This window comes from Cladophialophora bantiana (genome assembly GCF_000835475.1).
Source record: "Cladophialophora bantiana CBS 173.52 unplaced genomic scaffold supercont1.13, whole genome shotgun sequence".
Taxonomy (NCBI): domain Eukaryota; kingdom Fungi; phylum Ascomycota; class Eurotiomycetes; order Chaetothyriales; family Herpotrichiellaceae; genus Cladophialophora; species Cladophialophora bantiana.
In genome coordinates, this window is record NW_015971587.1 from 871,426 (window position 1) to 893,274 (window position 21,849).

General features: G+C 49.7%; 11 protein-coding genes across 11 annotated transcripts; 6 read left to right on the top strand and 5 right to left on the bottom strand.

Moving 5' to 3' along the window:
• Nucleotides 1-602: 602 nt before the first annotated feature.
• Z519_08673 (uncharacterized protein) lies at nucleotides 603-1,811 on the top strand (the record flags this gene model as incomplete). The annotated part of the gene is made up of 1 exon (XM_016766401.1): nucleotides 603-1,811. The coding sequence occupies one exon, from the start codon at nucleotides 603-605 to the stop codon at nucleotides 1,809-1,811; it is 1,209 nt and encodes a 402-aa protein (XP_016617559.1).
• Nucleotides 1,812-1,847: 36 nt separating this feature from the next.
• Z519_08674 (uncharacterized protein) lies at nucleotides 1,848-2,087 on the top strand (the record flags this gene model as incomplete). The annotated part of the gene is made up of 1 exon (XM_016766402.1): nucleotides 1,848-2,087. One exon carries the CDS (start codon nucleotides 1,848-1,850, stop codon nucleotides 2,085-2,087), a length of 240 nt encoding a protein of 79 aa, XP_016617560.1.
• Nucleotides 2,088-2,701: 614 nt separating this feature from the next.
• Z519_08675 (uncharacterized protein) lies at nucleotides 2,702-3,084 on the bottom strand (the record flags this gene model as incomplete). The annotated part of the gene is made up of 2 exons (XM_016766403.1): nucleotides 2,702-2,959; nucleotides 3,010-3,084. 2 exons carry the CDS (start codon nucleotides 3,082-3,084, stop codon nucleotides 2,702-2,704), a joined length of 333 nt encoding a protein of 110 aa, XP_016617561.1.
• Nucleotides 3,085-3,368: 284 nt separating this feature from the next.
• On the bottom strand, nucleotides 3,369-3,656 carry Z519_08676 (uncharacterized protein; the record flags this gene model as incomplete). The annotated part of the gene is made up of 1 exon (XM_016766404.1): nucleotides 3,369-3,656. One exon carries the CDS (start codon nucleotides 3,654-3,656, stop codon nucleotides 3,369-3,371), a length of 288 nt encoding a protein of 95 aa, XP_016617562.1.
• Nucleotides 3,657-5,319: 1,663 nt separating this feature from the next.
• Nucleotides 5,320-6,053, top strand: Z519_08677 (uncharacterized protein; the record flags this gene model as incomplete). Its single annotated transcript, XM_016766405.1, has 4 exons — nucleotides 5,320-5,515; nucleotides 5,574-5,609; nucleotides 5,678-5,763; nucleotides 5,817-6,053. The coding sequence occupies 4 exons, from the start codon at nucleotides 5,320-5,322 to the stop codon at nucleotides 6,051-6,053; spliced, it is 555 nt and encodes a 184-aa protein (XP_016617563.1).
• Nucleotides 6,054-6,221: 168 nt separating this feature from the next.
• Z519_08678 (uncharacterized protein) lies at nucleotides 6,222-6,795 on the bottom strand (the record flags this gene model as incomplete). Its single annotated transcript, XM_016766406.1, has 3 exons — nucleotides 6,222-6,263; nucleotides 6,333-6,553; nucleotides 6,612-6,795. 3 exons carry the CDS (start codon nucleotides 6,793-6,795, stop codon nucleotides 6,222-6,224), a joined length of 447 nt encoding a protein of 148 aa, XP_016617564.1.
• A 400-nt stretch (nucleotides 6,796-7,195) lies between these two features.
• Nucleotides 7,196-9,302, top strand: Z519_08679 (uncharacterized protein; the record flags this gene model as incomplete). Its single annotated transcript, XM_016766407.1, has 5 exons — nucleotides 7,196-7,380; nucleotides 7,428-7,510; nucleotides 7,571-7,967; nucleotides 8,022-8,409; nucleotides 8,469-9,302. The coding sequence occupies 5 exons, from the start codon at nucleotides 7,196-7,198 to the stop codon at nucleotides 9,300-9,302; spliced, it is 1,887 nt and encodes a 628-aa protein (XP_016617565.1).
• Nucleotides 9,303-11,763: 2,461 nt separating this feature from the next.
• Z519_08680 (uncharacterized protein) lies at nucleotides 11,764-13,672 on the top strand (the record flags this gene model as incomplete). Its single annotated transcript, XM_016766408.1, has 6 exons — nucleotides 11,764-11,958; nucleotides 12,016-12,310; nucleotides 12,370-12,486; nucleotides 12,535-12,915; nucleotides 13,015-13,236; nucleotides 13,293-13,672. 6 exons carry the CDS (start codon nucleotides 11,764-11,766, stop codon nucleotides 13,670-13,672), a joined length of 1,590 nt encoding a protein of 529 aa, XP_016617566.1.
• A 234-nt stretch (nucleotides 13,673-13,906) lies between these two features.
• On the bottom strand, nucleotides 13,907-15,496 carry Z519_08681 (uncharacterized protein; the record flags this gene model as incomplete). The annotated part of the gene is made up of 4 exons (XM_016766409.1): nucleotides 13,907-14,222; nucleotides 14,282-14,619; nucleotides 14,693-15,273; nucleotides 15,340-15,496. The coding sequence occupies 4 exons, from the start codon at nucleotides 15,494-15,496 to the stop codon at nucleotides 13,907-13,909; spliced, it is 1,392 nt and encodes a 463-aa protein (XP_016617567.1).
• A 468-nt stretch (nucleotides 15,497-15,964) lies between these two features.
• Nucleotides 15,965-16,546, top strand: Z519_08682 (uncharacterized protein; the record flags this gene model as incomplete). Its single annotated transcript, XM_016766410.1, has 1 exon — nucleotides 15,965-16,546. The coding sequence occupies one exon, from the start codon at nucleotides 15,965-15,967 to the stop codon at nucleotides 16,544-16,546; it is 582 nt and encodes a 193-aa protein (XP_016617568.1).
• Nucleotides 16,547-16,905: 359 nt separating this feature from the next.
• Z519_08683 (uncharacterized protein) lies at nucleotides 16,906-19,732 on the bottom strand (the record flags this gene model as incomplete). The annotated part of the gene is made up of 8 exons (XM_016766411.1): nucleotides 16,906-17,374; nucleotides 17,453-17,940; nucleotides 18,003-18,209; nucleotides 18,265-18,554; nucleotides 18,609-18,803; nucleotides 18,853-18,871; nucleotides 18,932-19,584; nucleotides 19,642-19,732. The coding sequence occupies 8 exons, from the start codon at nucleotides 19,730-19,732 to the stop codon at nucleotides 16,906-16,908; spliced, it is 2,412 nt and encodes an 803-aa protein (XP_016617569.1).
• Between the last annotated feature and the right edge of the window lie 2,117 nt (nucleotides 19,733-21,849).

Below are 21,849 nucleotides of genomic sequence, written 5' to 3' on the forward strand. Positions count from 1 at the left end.
AGCGAATAACATTGGCTCACAGGGCATTCTCTGCCTCCTAACAGAAGAATTTGCCATGTGCTTGAGACACCGCATCCATCGCAACCATTTCATCGAGAGAAATGACTTTTTCAACTTCCGAGTTTGACAGACTGATGCGGCCATGCTGGAGAAGACAGGGCTCTGGAGGGTGACACTGGCGTGAAATATTTGTCATATTATATGAGAGATTGCCCTTATAATGCCTTCGCTCATGTGTCTTCCCGCCGAAATCCTCATCCGAGAAGACTGCATCATTTAGAATATGTAGCTAAGCACCCATCACTGTACTACACTCAGACATTCCGCTTAGATGTGCTCGGGCAATCATCATCCCATGGCGAATCGGGCCCCGGCTCTTGGCAAGATTTTTTATTGCTGCCACTAGGTGCTGAAATACAAACTTTGCAGACCTGGATCTGTCGGCCCTTGCAGCACTCACCAGCACTATCTTGGCCTCTGTCGTGTGACCTTTGCCCGGACTCAGGAGGCCCGAATATTTATATCACCCTACAGAACTTTGCCAAAGTCAATGCAACCAACATTATTAGCCTTGAGTTTACAAGCACAAACACGACGCTAAAATGAAGATTAATTCCACGGCTCGATATGTGAGCTTGGCGTTACAAGCTCTCAACGAAGATGTTCTGCCAGAAATCAGTTCTCCGAAGGCTATGGAGAGCCTCAGTCTTGTCCACATGGCTTTGACTGAAGTGCTCAAACGAGAAGGACCCGCTACTGACCAGCTTATCAAGACAATCAACACTGGAAGACAACTCTACTCGCAAATTGCAGAGGCGCTGGGTGACATTGAACCCCCAGGAGATCCTGGCCCCATTGACTCTGCTGCTGGCTTTGATAACCTTGCCGAGATCCATGGCCGATTGTCGCGGGATCTAGACCTCTTGCTGGCCCGGCTTTCTCCAAGGACTGATCCCCAAGTCGAGTCGCTAATGAGGACGGCCGCAGAGTGGGAGGTGGACTACATGTTAGCAACACAAAATTCAGAGGTCGAGCCAGTCAACAAATTCAATCGCGGTGATCAAAAAGTCGAGAGAAAAAATCAGCCGCAGAAGTTGAGCAAAGAGTATCTACAGGCTTTTCTTCGCGATCAGCGTCAAGAGGGTGTGAAAATTACAGAGTTCGCGGCGGTAGCGGGCGGGTACTCCAACGAAGTCTTTTTCTGCACGGTGCAGCATGAGAATGGACTCTCTGAGAAACTTGTCGTACGCAAGAGCAATCCAACTGTGGTCGCCCCTTTTCTCGAATTGCCCCTCGAATTCACTCTCCTGCGTTGCCTCCAGGCAGCAGGATTTCTATGTCCGCGCCCTGTCGATCTGGCAGTATTACCAGGAGGCCTAGATGATACGTTCTACACTATGGAGCGGCTACCTGGTCGTATTCTAGGAAGCTATTTTGAACGCGTAACCCTGCAAACAGAAGTATTGTTGCGGCTCGCTCGTGTGCTAGCCAAGCTTCATAACACACCTTTGGAAAGCTATCGGGACTTTATCAAAGATTGCGGAGTGGAGCTTGTCCTGAACGAGACAGTGGAACAGTGTTATCGTCGCAAACTGAAAGAGTTGCGAGAATATACCCGAAAAGTTGAGCATTTGCCGTCGCCATATGTGACCTGGCTCTTCCGATGGCTTGAGAACAATATCCCCGAATGCACTGACAGCCCTGTTCTCTGCCATGGGGACTTCAACTTCCACAACGTTCTCATAGGGGACGATGGCAACGTTACTGGCGTTCTCGATTGGGAATGTGCAGAGTTTGGGGCTCCCGAGTAGGACTTGGCGTATTTTCATTCGCATGTATCTCGCCACATGGAGTGGGACCACTTTGTGGAACACTACAACAAGGGCGGAGGTCGTGAGATTGACCTAGATTGGATGCAGTTCTGCGCTCGCTATAATACGCTTCGGATTCTTCTCGCGTTGATACGCAAGATTCTGGACCTGCAGTTGGGGTTGAGCAACGACATACGATACTTGATGATTCAACTCGATTTCGCTCCCCGTGTCATGGAGCTTGGTATGAACGACATTCGAGTTGTCGCCAAATGAGCCAGCAGCTCGTGTGCCACTACTCGAAATATCTGTGAGAGAAATAGATATCCATATCAAATGGAGATCTCTAGCTGTGACGTCTACAACAGCAGGGTTGCCTGTGTCCCATTCTAGCCCTTTTGCTTGTCGTATACTGTAACAAGGCTAGGTGGCTGTGCTGGGACGGTATAGGGGGAGGCAGGAAGGAGAGTTGTCTAGTCATATGCCAAACCAAAATGGGTTAAGGGGGAGTGCTGAGCAGTTCACAGTGCTCGCAGAGTGCCATTCTTTACAGTTTGACAGAGTATTCCATGTTTTCGATGCCGTCTACTTATTCCTGAGTGTTTCATCGGTCCTGTCCCAGCTGTTCAATGCCGCTGCCGTGCTAGACGTTCATTGCCCTAGCCACTGCATCTCTGGGTGGTGTTGGGGGTGGTGTTGTCTTATCAACGCCAACCAGAAACGCGTTCTCAATTCCCGACCTGCTGGACAGGCTTCAGTGCGTTGTTCCACGCGCATGCCGAACCCTGAAGTTCTTTGTTACAATACAAATGGTTCCCGAGTTCTTTTCACGACTATAACATCCCTTAGCCCCCCCCCATTAGACCAAGACAAATCAAATGGGAGATTCATCACTTGTTTCCTCCTGTCGCCAATTCTTCCATCCAGTCAATTGCATTCTTTGCGAATAGCGTGTCGAGGTAGAACCTTGCCGCAGATATTTTGCCGTCTTTAATCTCGAAGAGCCAAAGGTAGTAGTTATGATACGAGTTGCCATTGGCTCTCACGTCTGAACTCGCTTCGAGTGCCAGTCGCTTTTTGTCGGCAGCAATGCCTTCAACTTTCATTGACAGAGCTGTGATCAGAGACTCGTACATCCGCGCACGGAACTTCTTTTGTCAAGCGTCCCAGCAAGACACGGTAGCATGTCTTTCTGCACCATGATGGTAAAGCTGGCCTCGTCATAGAATAGGTCGAAGAAAGGGTCAACATCTCCGTCTTGGGAACGGACCATGTTTCGCAGATTTTGTAAGTCAGCTTGCGGTTGTACTCGATATTCTCAAGTAAGGTCCAGCCTCCACAGCTGCGACCGAGGTCAGACTGATGCACCCTACTTTCGACGCTGAATAGATGCCCAGATAAGGCGTGTCTTGTCGCCCACAATTGCAGGAGATGTTGACGATCGCGCCTCCTCTTCACTTCTTCACGGCCGCTAATTTCGTGCTTTGGACAATATGCAATCCCAGTCAAATTTGCCGCGATAACATTCTGGAAGTCCTGAGGCTCCTGGTCTTTGAGTTATCCCAAACGGCCCTCGATTCCAGCTGCGTTCGCTGCCAAATCAAGGCTGCCGAAATTCTCTTCTGCAAACATTATTGCTTCGTTGGCGGATGTTGCATCTCCCTGGTTCAAGTGAAATGGGAGGACACAATCACTTAGCGACTTTGCATTCTTCTGTACAAGCTCCCATTGGATATCCGCCAATGCAACTTTTGCGCTTTCTTGGGCCAGCAGTTCCACGGCGGCAAGGCCCATGCTAAATGCACCGTCGGTGACGAAAGCAACTTTTCCTTCGAACCTGCCCATTTTCGATGAAGTTGAGTTTCTAGACCTGACGGTTCTCCTTGTAATAGCCAGTGGACATCAGCCGCAGAGTCTATTCAAGGCTACAAAACGAGCTCGAGCCGCAATATCTGGTACTTATCCTTATTTCGGCTGTGTTTAAATGTCTGGCCGGAGCGGCTGGCTTTTCCCGGCTTGAAAAGATTGGTTGTACAGACACCTTGACAGCGGTGACCGCGGGTCACAATTGGAAAGGGACAAACTGTGCGTTTTTGTGTGTAAGATTTCCGTCCACTATACTTCATTGTCAGCAGGGATGGAAATAACAATGTCGGGTTAAAGGCGGTAAGCCTCCATATCGAGAGACTCTGCCTGATTGGGCTAGTAACATATCCAAGGGAAGAAGGGGCTTCGGATTCCGGAAACTTGCCCTAGTAGGCACAAGACCTCGGCATTTGCTCTGCAAGTAGGATCGGGTTACTTGGTGGTACTGGGGGGATTTTGCGAAGGCCTGCGTTATCTGCGTTCACCATTATGGCCATTAATGCGGCACTGATCTGGGTCGTGAAGCGAAAGCAAGGCAATATCGGCCGTTTTTCGAGGAAGTGTGCGATTTTAGGCTGCATCGAGACCACTCTAGAGCGACATTGAGTGTAGTTGCATTGGCTTGGTAAACCTCTGTACTGTAGACATTTGCAGTTCAGTTCTTAGGTTCTTATAGATATCTGAGTCCAGGCTGATGATACGGGTCATAGTAGGCCGCCCCCCAACATTTTGCATCTCTGTAGAATAAGATCGTCTCAAAGCAACTTCAGTCTGTTGCTGATTGTCTCAATTCCTGCAATATCAATTGTCACGATGTCACCGTCTTTGAGTCGTGCCGGTGGCTTCATCAAGGCACTGACGTCCACTGGGAGCTCTGTCAAGATGACTGCGAACTTCCTTAAAGTCATTACTCAGCTCAACTGCTTCACCAATTTGCCCATACCAAAGATCAGGTCGTTGAGCAAGCCTGTCTACATCTGTTCACCATTGACCTTGGTGGTCAGTCTCAGGCTACTGATGTCGCGAAGAACCCTGGGAGAAACAAAAACAGCACTAATAGGGGCAAATTTGTTGAATCTCTGGCTTATCCCGCCTGACTGGCACTTTCAGGCATTTGCCAATATCGTGACGAGACGTCGTTCGCGATCCTGTGTCCAAGCACGTGGTCAAAGCGATTTTAATTCCCAGGAATATTTTTCAAATGTCCTTCCATAACCTGTTGAATCAGTCTCGGGCTCGGATTATGAACCAGCCGCTGGGCCAACAGTACCGCTGTTTATCATCCGAGCGGAGCAGTATGGTCCTGCCTGTTAAGGGTCACTACATCATTAGCGCTTTTCCCCGGGACTCTCGCACGGGGCTTTCTCCGAGACCCGAAACTAAATATCATGCCTTTACTTAAAACAACGCAGTGGTTTTGGCATCTACAAACAACAAACACCAAGACTCTAGCTCGGAACACTACTGGGTAATTGCTATCATCGTCGCTCTCAGCAGCACGCGCAGAAATGTCTGAGCCCGTGCAAAGCAAGAAGGGCCGCTCGGAGTGGCATTATTTGGTACGAAGTATGTTCGGTACAAGATCGTGAGCTAATCTTGCGGCTTTGCGCCTATAAAGGGTGATTTAACAACCCTCGATAATATGCACTCGACATTACCTTTTCCCATTAGTGCCTATCACAAACCCGAACTCAAGAAGGAAGAGGAAGAAATCTTTGAGCATTATCGAAACTGGATGGAGTTCAATGACAATAGGTTTGCGACAAATCCGGAGGAAGGTGCCGGATTCTACGATGGCGAGCAAGTCTTGTACTATGACTTGATGGGCCTCATTCCACGTACGTTTTCTTACAGGTTTTCTAACTATTGCTTTAGTCGTGCTGATGACTGTCTAAGGCGGGGCCTTCGTGGACCATTTTTACCATATCGGCCGTGAGTAACTTCATTATTACTCTCAAGGAGGGCGAGGACAAGTTTTGATGTGTTGAATCCCATTTTAGCATACTTTGCGAAGTCTCACATTGGATATAAAGATATGGAAATCATTGCGACCGCTCCAGACTTTGGTTTCTGCAATATGGAACAGGTTGGTCCAATCGGCCTTAGTCTGTGGATGCTCTTGCTGATACATCTTTTCAGCATTACTATGGTGTAAGCACTGACGGATATGACTTTAACTTCAAATTCCGCTATACTGGTCTTCTGCGGAAGAGGGATGGTGTCTGGAAATGGATCCAGGAACACGTCTCATTTCCCGCCAACATCGCCACTCAAAAAGCCGATTTTAGTTGCAGCCAAGACGCCGGAGAACATATAATGATGAAAAATGAGGACAACAAGACCAGAGAGGAGCTCGGCAGCGAAAAAAAGATCTAAGAGGTACACTTCTAACGTTCATAATCCACTTATGCGATCAGTTCAATGGAAGCAACATCGCAACGTGAAGTATTGGCCATAGAGATCTCGACACTCAAAACCCCCCTTCACTAAGTGATGGTGTTTGAAGTTGCTCTACGTTCCAATTCTTGGCCCCGATCAATACGCTTAAAGTTTGTTCAGGTCTGCATTGCTTTTATCCAAGGTGCACTATCCTTCCAATGCTATTAGTATTCCTCTGAGGTATTCCATTCATGAGAGAGAGAATTATTTACTTACTCCCCAGACCTTGTACAGGGTACCCTTTGGATCCTTCGATGTATCTCCTTGAAAATGGATTTGCGCGATGAATTCTGTCACCACCTCATTCTTCAGTCCCGCAGTGAGCCGACCGATTAGCATGAGATCACTATAGTCCTTCTGCCCCGGATAGACCTGCAACACCTCGTGCTTACGGGAACTGATAGTGTCCCAAGCTGTCTTACGACTCTGTTTGATGGCTTTAAGCCGAAGTATTAGTCCGCTGGACGATGGCTTTTGACGTAAAAAGCTTCTGACCTTCAGATCCTTCGGCATTTCCATGCAAACCAAAGACAGTGGCGTTAGGAGTATACAGTGCAGCTAAAAGTTCTCCAGAATCCGAGCTCTTCGAGTCAACCGTTGTGAAAAGTTGCTCAAGCCAGTCTCTCAGCGCAGTTGGCACTGGGATATCGGACGACCAGATGGTATTTGCCAGAGACATCTCTGTTTGCGTGACCTTAAGCTCAAAATTGCTATATCACTCCGCGCAGCATAATAGGCAAAAGCACTCTAACGTTAATTTATGAGCCAGATGTTGGGTTTATCCTATAGATGTGCTATTAGAGATGACCAAAGTTGTAGAGGAGCTTGCCTCGATTCCGGCAGGTGGATATCTCGCTCGAATTCTCGGCCCTTTAGAAGATATCCAAAATCGACCGGCCCGAAAACCTGGAGACTCTCATGACTGATTCTTTATGCCTACTGACGTTTGCCCAAATCGGAGAATGTGCGCCCACTGGTAGTTAACTTTCATCCTAGTCAATCATATGCCTCTTGTCTCGCGTAGAACCTCAAAATCATTGACATCTCAGCTAGGTTCATTCTAGACGGCTCAGACCGACATGAAGAACACCCAGGGTTTAGACCCGAGCCATGCTTACGTCGACGGACAAGAAGTTGTGGAAAGACTTGACAACAGGACTATCTTGATCGTTGGAGGAGGGCCTGTTGGTCTTCTGGTGGCAACTGTCATAGCGCATTATGGCTTGAAAAGCATTGTGCTGGAACGGAATGAGACAACCACAAAGTCAGCTCTCACGGATCGGGTTCCAAATTATACTGATCATGGTGTAGATGGCCCAAAATGGATCTTACCAACGTGCGATCGATGGAGTTGTTAAGGCGGCTTGGAATCTCCGACGATGTCCGAATGCTTGGTATGAATGACCAATTCTCCTGCTGCTCGTAAAAAGACTGACGATGTTCCGGATTACAAGGTGTACCCCAGACAACGCCCTACAACGTGTACTTCACCCCCGGACTGGGTGAATCAGCACCAACAACGTCTTGGGAATTTCCCTCCAACGTGGAGTTGAGGGCACAATACAAAGAACGAAATGATGGCAGTATGCCTCAAGAGCCGTGGCAAAGGATTTCGCAAGCCATATTTGAAAGCTACCTGAAGCAGCGCTGCGACAAAAACGCCCTTGTGGATTGCCGATTCGGTTGGAAAGTCGAAAAGGCGGCGGAGACAGAGGACGGTGCCTACGTCGACGCTGTTCATGTCAAAAGTGGCAGGAAGGTTAGGATTTTCACAAAATACCTAGTTGGATGTGATGGGGCATCGAGTCGTGTCCGACGAGACATGGGTATCGCTCTTGACGGAGGGCCAGTGTAGGTTTGATTCTCGACCGCGGCTGAATGGGCTTTCCGACTGACTCTACCAAGTCCTGGATACGTGCTCTTAGTCCACTTCCGATCACAGGACCTCAAGAAGTTGCAAAAGTACGGCCGATTTTGGCACCTCTTCATCTACGGTGAAGAGGGTTTAAGTGGTGCAGCGATCTGCCAAGATGATGAGTACATCTTTACAACGCATTTAATGTTACCACTGGACGCGGACCATGCCAAAATTGGTGCACACGAGGCTGCATATAGAGCACTTGCTGGTATGGGAGACTCCTACGAGTTCAAAATTGATGAGATACTTGTCAGTTCGACTTATCGACACAGTATCGCAATCGCGAGGCAGTATCGCAGCCAGAAAGGCAAAGTCTTCCTTGCTGGAGATGCAGCACATCAGAATATCCCTATGGGCGGTTATGGTATGAACATGGTGAGTTATATCATAGTTGAGTAAACTCCGTCGTGACTGGAACCTAACTTCCTCACCAGGGTGTTGGCGATGCTTTTGACATTGGTTGGAAATTGGCTGCGGTCATAAATGGCCAAGCAGGACCAGCTCTCCTCGACTCCTATGAAGAAGAACGGCGTCCAGTAGCCTTGAGAAGCATACAAAGATCCGGAATCCATATGGAAACACACCTCGCTCTTTCTCACCTGCTAGGGCCCAAGCCTAGAGAAGTGCTTGAGGACTCCGACAGAGGTCGCGAAATCAGGAAGAAGATATCTGACCATTACCAAATGAACAAGGGCGAGAATACAGACTGGGGTATTGAGATGGACGTTCGACATCAGTCGTGTGTGTATCCATGCAGAGACGAGGCCGACGAAGTCGAACCAGAGTGGAGTCCAGAGCGGTACGTCCCCAGCACATTTATCGGTTCGCGGGCACCCCATGTCTTTCTCCGCGACGGGACCTCCATATTCGATCTATACGGAAAATATTGGACACTTTTCGAATTCAGTCATTCAAACATCAAAGACAGGGGAGACTCGAGCACTCTTCTGGCAGCCGCAGAGGTTATGAACGTGCCCGTGAAACACGTGGTTCTTCGAGATGAAGAGAACGCTCGCATTGTCTGGCAAAAGTCCTTTGTACTGGTCCGACCAGACGGGCACGTAGCGTGGCGTGGTGATGCGACTCCCAACACCAAGAAAGCAGAAGAAATATTGACTCTTGTCACTGGGCGGAAAGTGGCGGCTCAAAGAGGTGACGTCGGTCAGGTTTCAAGGCAACGCGAGGTGCACCAATTTGCTGGAACGGAAAAGCTGACCACTCAGCTAGAGGACTACAAGTTAGAGAAGATGGGGGCAATGCAGTCATGAGACGTGACAATTGAACTCCAGACTAAGAGCAGGAGAGAATGTCTTAACCACCAGGATGCCCTGGTCCCAGTCTCGACTGGGATAAATGTATGCCCAGGAGACAGCAAAACAGAACAAAAAGGCACCCGCCCAAGATCCGTCTCGGCCTCTTCTGTTCAAAGGAGATATCACGTATAAACAAGGAGAAACGCTCTTAGAGAGAACGCAGATAGAAAGACTAATTCATTCAATGAATGAAGAATTCCTAGTTCAACAAGACAATAGTGTTATGGGTAATTAGTCCTATAAGTATATGCTTATTCCTTACAGAGGTCAAAGCATGAGAGAGTTATGTGTCTCTCATACCAGCGCTATGCCAGTAATATGGATGAGCCTGTATCGGCGGTGTTGTACTTGACGCTCCATTGTCCTACCAATTACACTCCCCTTTTCATACCGAGCCCCCTCTGCCAGAGCTGTTTCACGTTTTGAAGTGCTCGGATTTTCTGCAGCCTATGAGAGCAGACAAAAGCGGTTCATGCCTTGAAATAAACGGCGTACCCACCTGAAGGTAAGTGGAGTCGTTGCCACTGCAGGTCTCAGGACATTTCTGTGAGTGCTCTTTTGTGCAGCGGCAAGCATATTCGAGATTCAACGTTATTATGGGTGAATCGACCGTTTCCCATTCCGTCTTACCTCACTTCGTACTTTAATCTGAATACAGATACCGAATATTCAGTAAATTACTTTACTCATGAATGTACGGGCAAGTGGCCTCGGCGAAACACATTTTTCGGCACAAATACTTCCCCGCTGCTAGAAAGGCATCGAACTTCTGTCCGGCGTTCACGGTCCGCGGCAATTGTAGCTCGGAAGAGGCCTTGATCGCCCAGGTTAGCATGGCGCTCCCTTGAAGATCCACATCAAGCAGTGCACTCTGCCCCCATAGAATTGCAACTGGTGGTTGTGTGGAGGCTCAGCGCTGCGAGCGCTTGTGAGATATTTGTGCCACCAACCCCCCTTGGCTGGACAAAAGCTGGACCTTCGTGGTGCACACATTTGCTATCATGTCAACCGATACAGTGCCCAAGTTAACCCACGCGTTCGACCTCACAGTCATCGGCCCTCCTGGTTTTTCCGCTACCGCCACCGAGCATTCTTCTCTTAGCGTTGCTCACGGTAAGCGAGATACCTCATCCCGTCTTGCTTGCGCCTGAGCTCACCCTTCCCCCTCTAATGATGCATGATGCAACTCTTTTGGTGGTTTCCAACGTCTGATTAAAGCCAACACAGTGTTTCGGGGGTCATTGAAGTCGGCCGATGGGTCGATCAACCTTGAAGTTCGAGCTGGCAGCGACTGGATGACTGTCCACCCTGACTATGTGCATATTGATGCCCGCGTATCTTGCCACTCCCTGGAAACAGCCCCAGACCAGATAAACTGCGACATACGATACCTCGGTAAACTCCACTTTGACGGCCCCATTTTGGATGTGTTCAAAGGGGAGAAGCATTCCACGAACTATGGAGATGGATATTACTACACGCAACCTCTACTTGAAAGTAGAAGCCCGAAACTAGCTTGGGTGAACAAAGCTGTCTTTCTGTCCATGGGTAGAATTTCTGTACGGGACGATGGCGACTTAGAGGTCACATATAGAATTTTCAAAGTCGGCTGAGATTTCTAGCAACACTGCCGTCTCTAATCAAGATTTCTCCATCACCATCGAATTCATGGTTCTCGTTCGATCGAATGCGGTTTCCCCTATAGATTGGACAGCAGCTTTTTGTAGTGTAACAGAGTACTTCAGGGTTCGGCGGGCAAGTGCAACAACGCGCTGAAGCCTGTCCAGCAGGTCGGGAATCGAGAGCGCGTTTCTGGTTGGCGTTGATAAGACAACACCACCCCCAACACCACCCAGGATGCAGTGGCTAGGGCAGCTAGCGCCTAGCACGGCGACGACATTGAGAAGTAGGAAAGGGCCGATGAAACGCTCAGGAATAGGTGGACGGCATTAAAAGCATGGAATACCGATACTCTAACTCATTTGTAATGAATGGCACTCTTCCAGCACTGTAAACTGTCTCGCACTCCCCCCTAGCAGCCCATTTTGGTTTGGCATGTGACTATGCAACTCCCCCCTCCTGGCTACCACTCTTTCATCCCAGCACAGCACAGCCACTTTGCCTTGTTAGGGTAGTTTAGCTTTTCCTATATTATTCGGCGGAGGTATGCTTAGTAACGCTGCATGATCTTAGGATTACTCCGAATCCGTTCTCCATTTGCTTTAGCCGGCTTGCCCACGCGGAACTACTCCAAGGAAGTTATTCGTGTACTCGACTGAAGAAGAAATCCCAAATGCTGGGGAGTCTCGGACTCCATGATATGCGAATCGTGTTATTAATACATATCTGCTTTGGGATTTTATCTTCGCCCGGAAATTTAAGTTAGCAATCTGCCAGTCAAAGCTGTCGTCGAGAAATGGATGTCGCAAAATGCGCCATAGTGTCCGTCGCTGAGACAGTCCTCTTGCTCAAACTCGGCCGTGTAGGATGTCACGGGTTTCTTGGCCAGGCGTTTGGACTTTTCGTGGCCCAATATATCGCAGTCAAACTTTATTTTGTTCTCATATGGCCATTCCTGGTATCTCCCTTACGACATTTGCCTGGGCCCAAGGTATGAATACTTTCCTCCGTTTTACATCCCCAATTAGGAGTGCTTACGGCCCGCTAGGGTGGCAACCTCGTGCTTGGGCAGCTCCTTAATCAGGTCAAGGCTCTGCCCAGTGAACTCGAGAAGAAATGGATGGCGGACGCCCAAGATGCCCCATTTATTAGATACTTGTCTTTTCTCAACACCGAGGTGCTCATGGTAAACTCTGCCCGTGCCCACAAGGCAGTCTTGCAGACCAAGTGTTACTCCTTTGTCAAACCCAGATACTACGAACGTGTTGTGGGAGAAATTGCAGGCCACGGAATCTTGTTTACGGAAGGTGAAGAGCACAAAAAGCAGAGGAAGCTGCTCCTCGGTGCGCGCACTTGTGATATGAACTCTAGTGAAGCGAGACTGACCCGGTCGACGCGGCAGCTCCTTTCTCCTTTAGTAACATCAAGCGACTTCTCCCCTTTTTCGAGGTCAAAGCGAGAGAAATGTCCAGTATTCTCAAGAGCCAACTTGGCCCAGACGGCTATAATGTATTAGAAGGTAAACTCTCGAGGCATGGCCCCTAAATTTGGCTGATTGAACCCTCAGTGTCCGAGCTCCTCTCAAAGACAACTCTTGATGTTGTTGGCCTGGCTGCCCTTGGATACGAGCTAAATAGTCTATCAACTCCTTCGCAACTGGCAACAAGCTACGGGAAAATTTTCGAGTTCGCCACTCCGTTGCAGATTCTCATATCGGTTGTCCATCAGTTTGTACCGATTCGCCAGTGGCTTCCTCTGAAGACGAACCAGAGCTTTGTTCAAGCCAACGCCACTGTAAGAAAGATACTTCGAGAACATATCCGGAAGCGGAAAAGCGAGTTTCGAAAAGGCCTCATCAAAGGTGAAAAGGGAAATCGTGATCTTCTAACACTGATGATCGAAGAAAGCAAGGATACATGGTCAGAGGACGAAATGCTTGGCTACGTAGGTGTTTCAACTCCAATAGCTGATGGTGCAGGTGTCTTCTTGCTGACACTTTACAGCTACTGAATTTTATGTCTGCGTGAGTACAATTCATCCGGATAAGTCACTGCCCTGCCCACTGACGTTTCTTCTAGTGGCCACGAGACTACCGCGGGTGCTTTAACCTGGACGTTATACGCCCTGACACTCCATACACAGGTTCAGGACAGACTACGGGCTGAAATCTTGTCGACTGTGACATCGTCTTCTCCAAGTTACGAGGAACTCGACAACATGCGCTTTTTGAACAACGTTATGAAGGAAGTGCTCAGATACTACCCTCCTGGTAAGTACTTCCAAAGCCCCTGAAAGAGAGACTGGCCATGCTGACCTAACCACAAGCACCAACCTTTCCCCGGCAGGCTGCCGAAGACGTCGAGATTGAAGGCGTAAGGATACTAAAAGGGACGCTGATCATGATCGCGCCGGCCGCACCTCAATACAACACCCACATCTGGGGCCCGAACGCCGAACAGTTCGACCCCGACCGTTACGATCACCTTCCCGAGCCAGCCAATGACCCATATGTTTCTTTGGCTTTCTCTGCAGGCCCAAGAGTGTGCATCGGGAAATCTTTCGCCACTCTGGAATTCAAGGCCATCCTCACGGAGCTCATTCGGAACTTCAGCTTTGAGAATACCGGGTTGGTTGAGCCCCAGAAGAGTGGACCGAGCTTGCGTCCACTCAACGGAATGAGGCTGAAAGTGAGGCTCGTATCTTGAGTCATGCATTGAACTGAAAAATAGCAATCGTGTGACGCATGCTGTGGATATCTTCAGGCGAAGCAGTGGTCTAAAGTGGAAAATTGCTCTCATTCACACCTGCTCCGAGACTGTTATGCTATAAGATGTCCGCTGTGGCTCAGCAGGGACGAATTTAACGTCTCTAATTGGCCAACGGCATAGCCGTGTCCAAACTCGGATATCTGGGTTATGTATGCTGGTACGGCTCGCCACCTATTTGTTCGCGACTCGATAAAAGTGATCCTTTGCCTGCTCCTTCTCCAACGCCATCATCATCTCCACCGTCCAATCCTCGTGAACATGGCCTCCTGGAGTGTTCGTGGATATGAACGGCGTCCCCTTTCTCAAGCTCTCAACCGCTTCGTCACACCGGTCATATGCGTATTTCTCCGCGTCAAATGTGTACAACCACATGGGCTGAGGCATCTTCAAGAACTCCGGGTTCACTGCAACGGCCTCCCAGTCGGTTTGATGCCAGCGATGCCTGGTCTCCCAGCCCATTCGCTGCGTGAGACTTGTCCTCTCATACCTACAGTGATAGGTGAGTGAGTATGTGGCGGTATATTACGAATACAGGCCAACACCTACCTAAGCTTTTCAAATGCCCGGAAAGCGTCAGGGATATTGTCTTTGCCTAACTTATCGACCAGTGCCCCGATTGTCGCTGCATCCTCAATTGCTTGGGCGGCTCCTTGTCCCGAGGTGGGTAGGTGAGGATGCGCCGCGTCGCCAACCAACGTGATGCGACCTGTGCGGGACACCCACTGCCGGATAGGGTCGCGCCAGAGGAGCTTCCAATCGATCAGTTTTTCTGGCGGTATTGCCTTCATTGCGGCACAAATGATTGGATCCCAGCCTTCGACGACGTTCAGCATGTCGTGGAGATCGCCGGGATTAGTCCAGGATTCTTCGACCTCGTAGGTATCCTGCGGTACGGTCAGCAACGTCCATGGAAACGAAAATGACTTCTTTGATGACGGCGGCCGGCTGCGACCTTACCTTATGAGTGCAGAAAATGACGACCGATTGAGTGGCGACCGTGATGAACAAGATGGCGTGCACGTCAGATCCAAGCCAAACGTGGAAGAGATCTTCTTTCAACTCAGTGAGCGGCTTCGTCAATGGATCTTTGGCCAAGCATTCCGACGGGAAGCAGGTGCGATAGACTGCGAACCCGCTGGTCCGAGGGTGTTGTTGAATACCGATGACATGTTTCCGCGCAGCGCTATGTATTCCATCCGCTGCGATGACTGCGTCCGCGACAAGGCGCTCGCCGTCGATCTCGACTCCAGCACAGTCGTCCTCTTCGAAGTAAGACTTGACACGCTTGCCGAACCGGAACTCGATGCCCAAGGTCTTCGCTTCTTCGAAAATTAAACGCTGCAGGAGCCCACGATTCGAGTACAAGACCGGGTATCCGCTGAACTCTGTTGGCAGCGGTGCCTCTAGCAATTTCTTTCCTGACTTGTCAAACAGCGTCATGCGCGCTGGCTGGGCGGACTCTGCGACTGCCTGTTCCAGCAAATTCCCCCAATTTGACATGACGCGCGAGGCATTAGATCCGACCTGAATGATGTCGCCTGGGAGAGAAGTCAGTGCGCGTTCGGCCTCCCCTGCCATTCAATACATTGGGGTTTTAGGCTGACCCTGAGTGGTCAGCTGCCTAGCAGCCTCCACGACCTCGACATCAAAGCCCTTCCGTTTGAGTTCGATCGCGGTTGCTAATCCACCATAGCCGGCACCAACGATGAGAATTTTGCCTCGGGAGCCAGTGCCATTGATTTCATTTCCGGTAGCTGCCATATCGACAGTGCATACCTACACCACTTGTTTAGTAAGTTAGACAAGAAGAAACGTGGCTCCTTGTAGGTAAATGTACAGTCAGCACTTGGTTGAAGGCCGTCTATAGAAGCACATATCGCGGCCATAAGTTATTCTGGCCAGAGATCATTGGAAATGCTGGTTGATTGGGCCGAACTTGCACAGCGCGTGTTGGCGAGTGGGAAACAATCCCTCGTCTGTAAAGAGTTCTCGGGGTTTGCGGCGCGCAAAGCGCCGGAAAGGAGTCGCCTTAGGAACCCTTTAGTCTGTATCAGCCCGGCAAATCGGGCCTCTTCTTGCCGTACATTCTCAGTCGCTCCTCAAATCCCGACCTTTCTGGGTGAGGCCGAAATAGATAGTTGCAGAATTCAATAACGCAAGGTTTTTTCACAAGTATTGGTACCTGAATGCAAACATTCTCTGAGCAACACAAAACGTTGGTCAGCGGAGATGGTGGCTGACTTTGACAAACCGACCGCCAAGGTCACATCGCCCAGCAAGCTGGCGCATGTTGTTCTCCGAACGAACAACTTTGAGACCATGGTGGAATTCTACAAAGACTTCCTCGGTGCGGAAGTGATCTACAAGAACGACTTTCTGGCATTCTTAACATACGACGAGGAGCATCATCGGGTAGCGATAGCGGCTGTCCCCGGGACAAAGACAAAGGATGCGGAAACGTGCGGTCTGGAGCACATGGCATTTACTTTCGACACGCTGGAGGATCTGCTCCTGGCGTATCGCCAGCGCAAGCAAAGGGGTATAGAGCCATTGTGGCCGGTCAACCACGGGCCAACAACGTCCATTTACTACCGCGACCCGGATGGGAACATGATTGAGACCCAAACCGACAACTTCGAGTCTCCAGGCGACGCCACAGACTTCATGCGGTCAAAGTACTACGACGAGAACCCTATCGGTACGGACTTCGACCCAGAGGAGATGATTGATCGCTTGAAAATGGGCGTCAGCGAGAAAGAGCTAAAGAAAAGGGTCGAAATTGGTCCACGTGGTATTCCTATCCTAAGTTAGAAGTATAGTTTCCGAGAGGCCAGGAATACCGTGAGGACTATTCTCGGGTGCCCTTGCCGAGGTCTCGATGTGAGGAAGATATATTGGTTGCGAGTGTAACAATTCGCCCTCTGATCTAGTGCTCGAGTCCGTATGGCGCGAAGCGTGGGATCCACAAGTTGTCTTCTGGACTATTGAGGAATTATAAATACTCAAATCTTATATTCTCGGGCCCATGGATCATGCTCATAGAGCCTTTTAGCATCTCGGGTACACAACAGTGATATTTCAGCCATCGATAAATCGCTGGTCAAGATGATCCGAAGCCGTTTTTGTACGGAGAGAATATTGTTTGATAAACTGACCTAGACCTGAGGCTCTCAAGGGTCGCTGAGGGGCAAGAAGGCCGTCCAGTCATCCAGCTCAAAATCGAACATATTGGGATAGCTCTGAAAGACACCGAATGTTATAATTTTATCGCTTACGTGTATGGAGTAGAGAATAATACTCACGCCGTTCACTGGACTTTTCATCGCGTCAGGGCCGGCCTCCTCCGTCCCCACGACACTTTTCTCATGAAGAAATCCAGATTCGCTATACACGCTGGGTTGGCCCAAAGGCGGTTGTGGAAAGGTCCTGTGGTTTTTGACAGCCTGTCGCGCCAAAGCCGCGACCTCCTTCGCAAAGAAAATCGGGACTTCTGCCTCCGTTGCGAACTCTAAACGGGCAAAGTGCCCCGCTCCAACATCCATCAAAGCGAGGTCGGATTGGACAGTAGGTAGATCGGGGTTCTGCATGATGTGAATGAAAAGATTGATGAATGCGTATATTGGTGTCTGGAATGCCAGCCTGCATTGACTGTCAGTGCTGGAATGCCCTGATCTCAGACTTGCTTGGATAACGAGGCCAGCAGCATCGTAGACTTACAAAACGGGAGTACTGGCATCGATACGGATAGAATGTGTAGTGAGTATCGCGGCACGAACCGTTCGGGCTACAATCTCCGTCGACTTCTGAACCTGGGTATGGATGGTAGGATGCTGTCTTAAGTGTGACCATGGATTTGTGAGAGCAGTGTGGATATCCAAAATGGTGTTGAAGTACGTGAGCCGAATGAAGTTGGCTTGTTGAAGGTTCATATGTGCTGGAAGTTTAACGCTATCAAGCGGTATTTCCGGGTTGACCAGTCCCTGCAAAGTGTTTTCGATCTCGACATGCTCCGCATGCATTTTTGCCACTGTATCAGCCAGGGTATCTGGTGATTTACTCCAGTTTTGGACATTTGAGAACACTCTTGCAACTCGAGAACTCATCTGGGCCAATTTTACAAGATTGGTAGGATACTGAACACCTGCAGAACTCCCCGCCGGGGCAACCGTTGGGATCTGGCAGCTAATCTCGTCGTCGTTGATAGCCTGCTCATGATGGTCAACGTATATGCAAAAAGAAACCGGGGAAGCCATAGGCATCCACCAACCGAAGGACGTCCTGCACGAGAGCAGCAACTCTTTTCTAGACAGTAAATTGCCCAGAAAAGCCAATTTCTATGGCATTGTTCTGACGAGCTGAGGTCCCAAGAGGGAACAGGCTGACGATGGAGGCCTTTTGAATATGCTAGGCGAGCCGCATTCGTGATAAGCATATATTCGAGGCAAGGACTTCCAATGGTTTCTGTATAGTACGCCTAGGGGAGGTGGTGAGACGGCAAACATAGAGCTCATGCGAAAAGGGGTGCATACCATGACAGTCAGGGCTTGTACAGCGAACAAGGAAGTGCGGAAGTAGAGTAGCTCGGTGTGCACCGCTAGAGCATTTTCGAAGTAGCTCCAGGCGGTTCGATAGGTCTCACGGAAACCAGCGCGTCCGGACAGCTCAAAGCGGCATCCAACAGCATAGACAGCATTTCGGAGAGCATACCAGGCCGGATCATCGTCAGCGCTGGGGCTGTTGAGTTGGCTCTGAAGCCGCGCATTGAACCAGTTCTTGTTAACAACCCCAAAGACGGCATCGGGCGCCCTGTCAAAGTAGGCTGAGCGAACAGGTGAGTAACATGCTCGGAAGCTCAAAAGTCCAGTGTCGTTACCTTGGGTGTATTTCCATGCGATAGACGCAGGTGGCTCGGGCGTTCGTTCCTTTGACATTTTTTTCTCGATCTTGAGCCGACGAGTGACATCTCGTGTCAAGGTACTAGCGGCTTCTTGGAAAGCGGTATTTCCAATCTTCTGAGAAACCCATTGAATACCAGGTTTGGAACAAATTGAGAGATACGATCTTGGCCCTGATCTCCTGTTAGGTGTGAGTGATGTCGAGTCTGCAGGGGAACACACCATGATACTCCCAGTTTGACTAAACGGAAATTTTGAATTTAGGCTCAGACCAGAAGTAAAACAGCTGGCAGTGACTTACACTCTCACAAGAATATACGCTATTGATTTCCTGCTTTTCGCTAGGACTGCTGGTGCATGGATCAATCGGATTGGTTTGGTAGTCTGGCGGAGGCATCTCTAGCTCAAGGCCGCCTATCTGATCTGGGGGTAGAGCCTTCGGAGCCTGGGCCACGGTCATTGAATGTAACTCGATAGTGCCATTCTGCGTGTAGCCCATATCAGAGATGGATGTCCCACGGCGAGACACAGAGACCTGGGTATCAGAGGTGTCTCCACATTCAATACTCGGAACCATGCCGCCAACGGTGTCAGTTAAAGGAGGCATATTGGGCAGGGAGATTCTCTCTTCTCTCCCTGCTTTACTGAAAGTCCGTGTTAAAAATTGGTCATGGGAGGACGCTATGGACGATTCTCTCAAAGGGTTTCCGGAATCTTCAACAGCGTTGGCCGTTCTCTGGAACGCGATGTCGAGTGGGCGCAGAAAATCGGGAATCTGCGGAGCGTTGGAGGGATCGGATCCAGCTGCCTGAAGTAATGCCTCGACGCGCGCCAACCGATTGACCACGTCTCTGCTCATAGGATCCTTGTTGCTGAGACGAGGGCGCCTCCTTGAGGCCGAAACGCACACTTCTCCATGATCCAGGCAGTTGCTGCAGGGGCTGCCGCCATTGCCTGTGCGCAGTTAGCGAGAACAATGGGTATATGACGAGCATGGCAACGGTATCTTACAGCGGACCTTTTTCATTCTGCAGTAATTGCAGGCGATTGAGCGCTTTGCCCTCGCCGGTTTCGGCAGCGGATTGTCCTTTTCAGGGTTCATTGTCAAGACGTCAAAATGCATGGGAGTAGTCTCTTCGTCTAATTCGTGGCAATGCTGTGAATGACAAATACCAGCGAATATGGGCCAGCTCAGTTCAACGATACCGGAGATTTGGAACCAAGTATCAGAGCTGTAGGAGAAAATGAGAAGCCAGAAGACAGCAGCTGTTGTGCACCTAGGTTTTCTAACGCTCTCGGGATCCGGGGATGCGGGGGCACGCGGGGGTGGGTCTAGTGGGCCCTGGAGACACCTCGTAGATACTGTATACGCGCCTCAGGCCACTAGGCATACTCGGTAGTAGCCAGCCAGTTGAGTCTCTCCTACCTGACTGGCCCTTGCGGCTAGTTGGACTAACCGAGTCATGCAGCTGCTACACGTTTCCCAAGGCTTGCCAGTCATGAAACTATGGTAAAGGATTAGATATCCATCCTCCTACCGGTCACTTGCATGTCGCAGCCAGTGGTATTAACGAAGCAGCATTTGGTCTCTCTTCGGAGAGAGTTTGTTAATTCTTTGCCATCTCCTCCAAGCGGATCACTACGAGATGGCATACTCATCAGCGCGTCGGAACACCAAATGTCTCGGTCCGAGACTAATTCCGAACCCTTTGGAACATCCCACTCATTGCCGGTTTCTGATCGCTGATTTTGTTGGAGTTCGGAACAATCTCCTACAGTTGTGGATACAAATATGGTACTCGGAACTTCATGGATCTGCTCACCTTGTAGAACAGTGCATGAGACGTTTTCGTCACCTAGTATGACGTAAGCGATCCGAGGAGAGAGAGGTCACCCTTTATTTGAAAAGGACCATGAGAAAGCGTACTAATAAGTGGCGCTCAATCCGTTTCAGGATTTCTCAACCACTTTCGACGGGGTATGCAGTCGCTCGACCTTCAGGCGCATGCTAGCCTCCAGCCTCAAGCTGACGGCGCCCTTCGCAAAATATAGAGACATTTGCCAGGTCGTTGAAAGTGAAGTTCTCGGTAGATATATCATGATTGTTTTGTAGTCGAGCAGCGCAAATGATTTGCCAATGCAGATGCGAGATCCATTTTGAATCTCCAAGAATAAGAAACTTGGTCCTCTTGGGGAAAATGATTTAGCATCGATTAGGATTAGAGGATTCAACTGCTGGTCCCAGGTTTTCTGGGTTATAGTGAATGACGCCGGGGACAATGTGAACCAGAGTAGCTTTAGGCACAGGCACACTGTCAATGATAACACCCTCTGCCGGCTCTCTGTGGCCGCTTGGCGACGAGGACAGTTTTGGTCCACCATCTTTGTAACATACCTTCGGAAAGATCACTAGGCTCCTTGTCCACGATCTTTATCAGAGATGTCAGCCCTTGTGACCTGATGTCGAAGAAACGGAGCAGACACTTAATGGTACTATCTGAGTATGGACCTGTGCTAGTGAGAAGCCTCCTCTGCTTTCCATGTGTCTTCTTTCGAAAAAGAGGACGGTCCCAATGATCTCATCAAGAACGCGCGTTATAAAGCTGGGCTTGACCATTTGGATATGTGGTCTGAAGGACATCTTGAGTAGCCTTGACGCTGCTCAATAAGGCCTCTTCAATGTTGTCAGTCGTGAAGAACCGGGTTGTGTGTGTACCCGGAAAGTTGTCTCGTCCAGGAAAGATGCATGTCCTGTTAGTTGAGTTTATGGTGGGGGGAGTTAAGAGGAGGGCGAGTCGCGAGTTGTGATCTGAGCAGTTTGCCCTCTGCTTGTCCCGCTAAGGAATGTCGCCCGGGAGTGCGTGCATCACGACACAACCAGGACAACACAGCAGTCTGACAGAACAATAAATGAGCTGAAGAGCAATAAAAATTGAGACTCTCCCGGTATCTTCTGTAGTTCTCTTTGCCCTCCGATTCCGAGGCAACCGTCATTTACATACTATCCATTCCTCCCCATGTCCCTCTGGCAACCCGAGACCTAACAGCTTCGGTTGTGAGATCTAAGTTGATCTTCAGAGACAGCCTTTTCATCCGACTTCTCCAGGTAGCGGCGCGCTTTGCAGCATTCGTTTAGAATCTTCTAGCTTCCTGTTCATCTGCCAACCTGGAGAAACGCCTTCCACTCGAGGCAATGGTGCACTTGTCTCGTCTCACCAT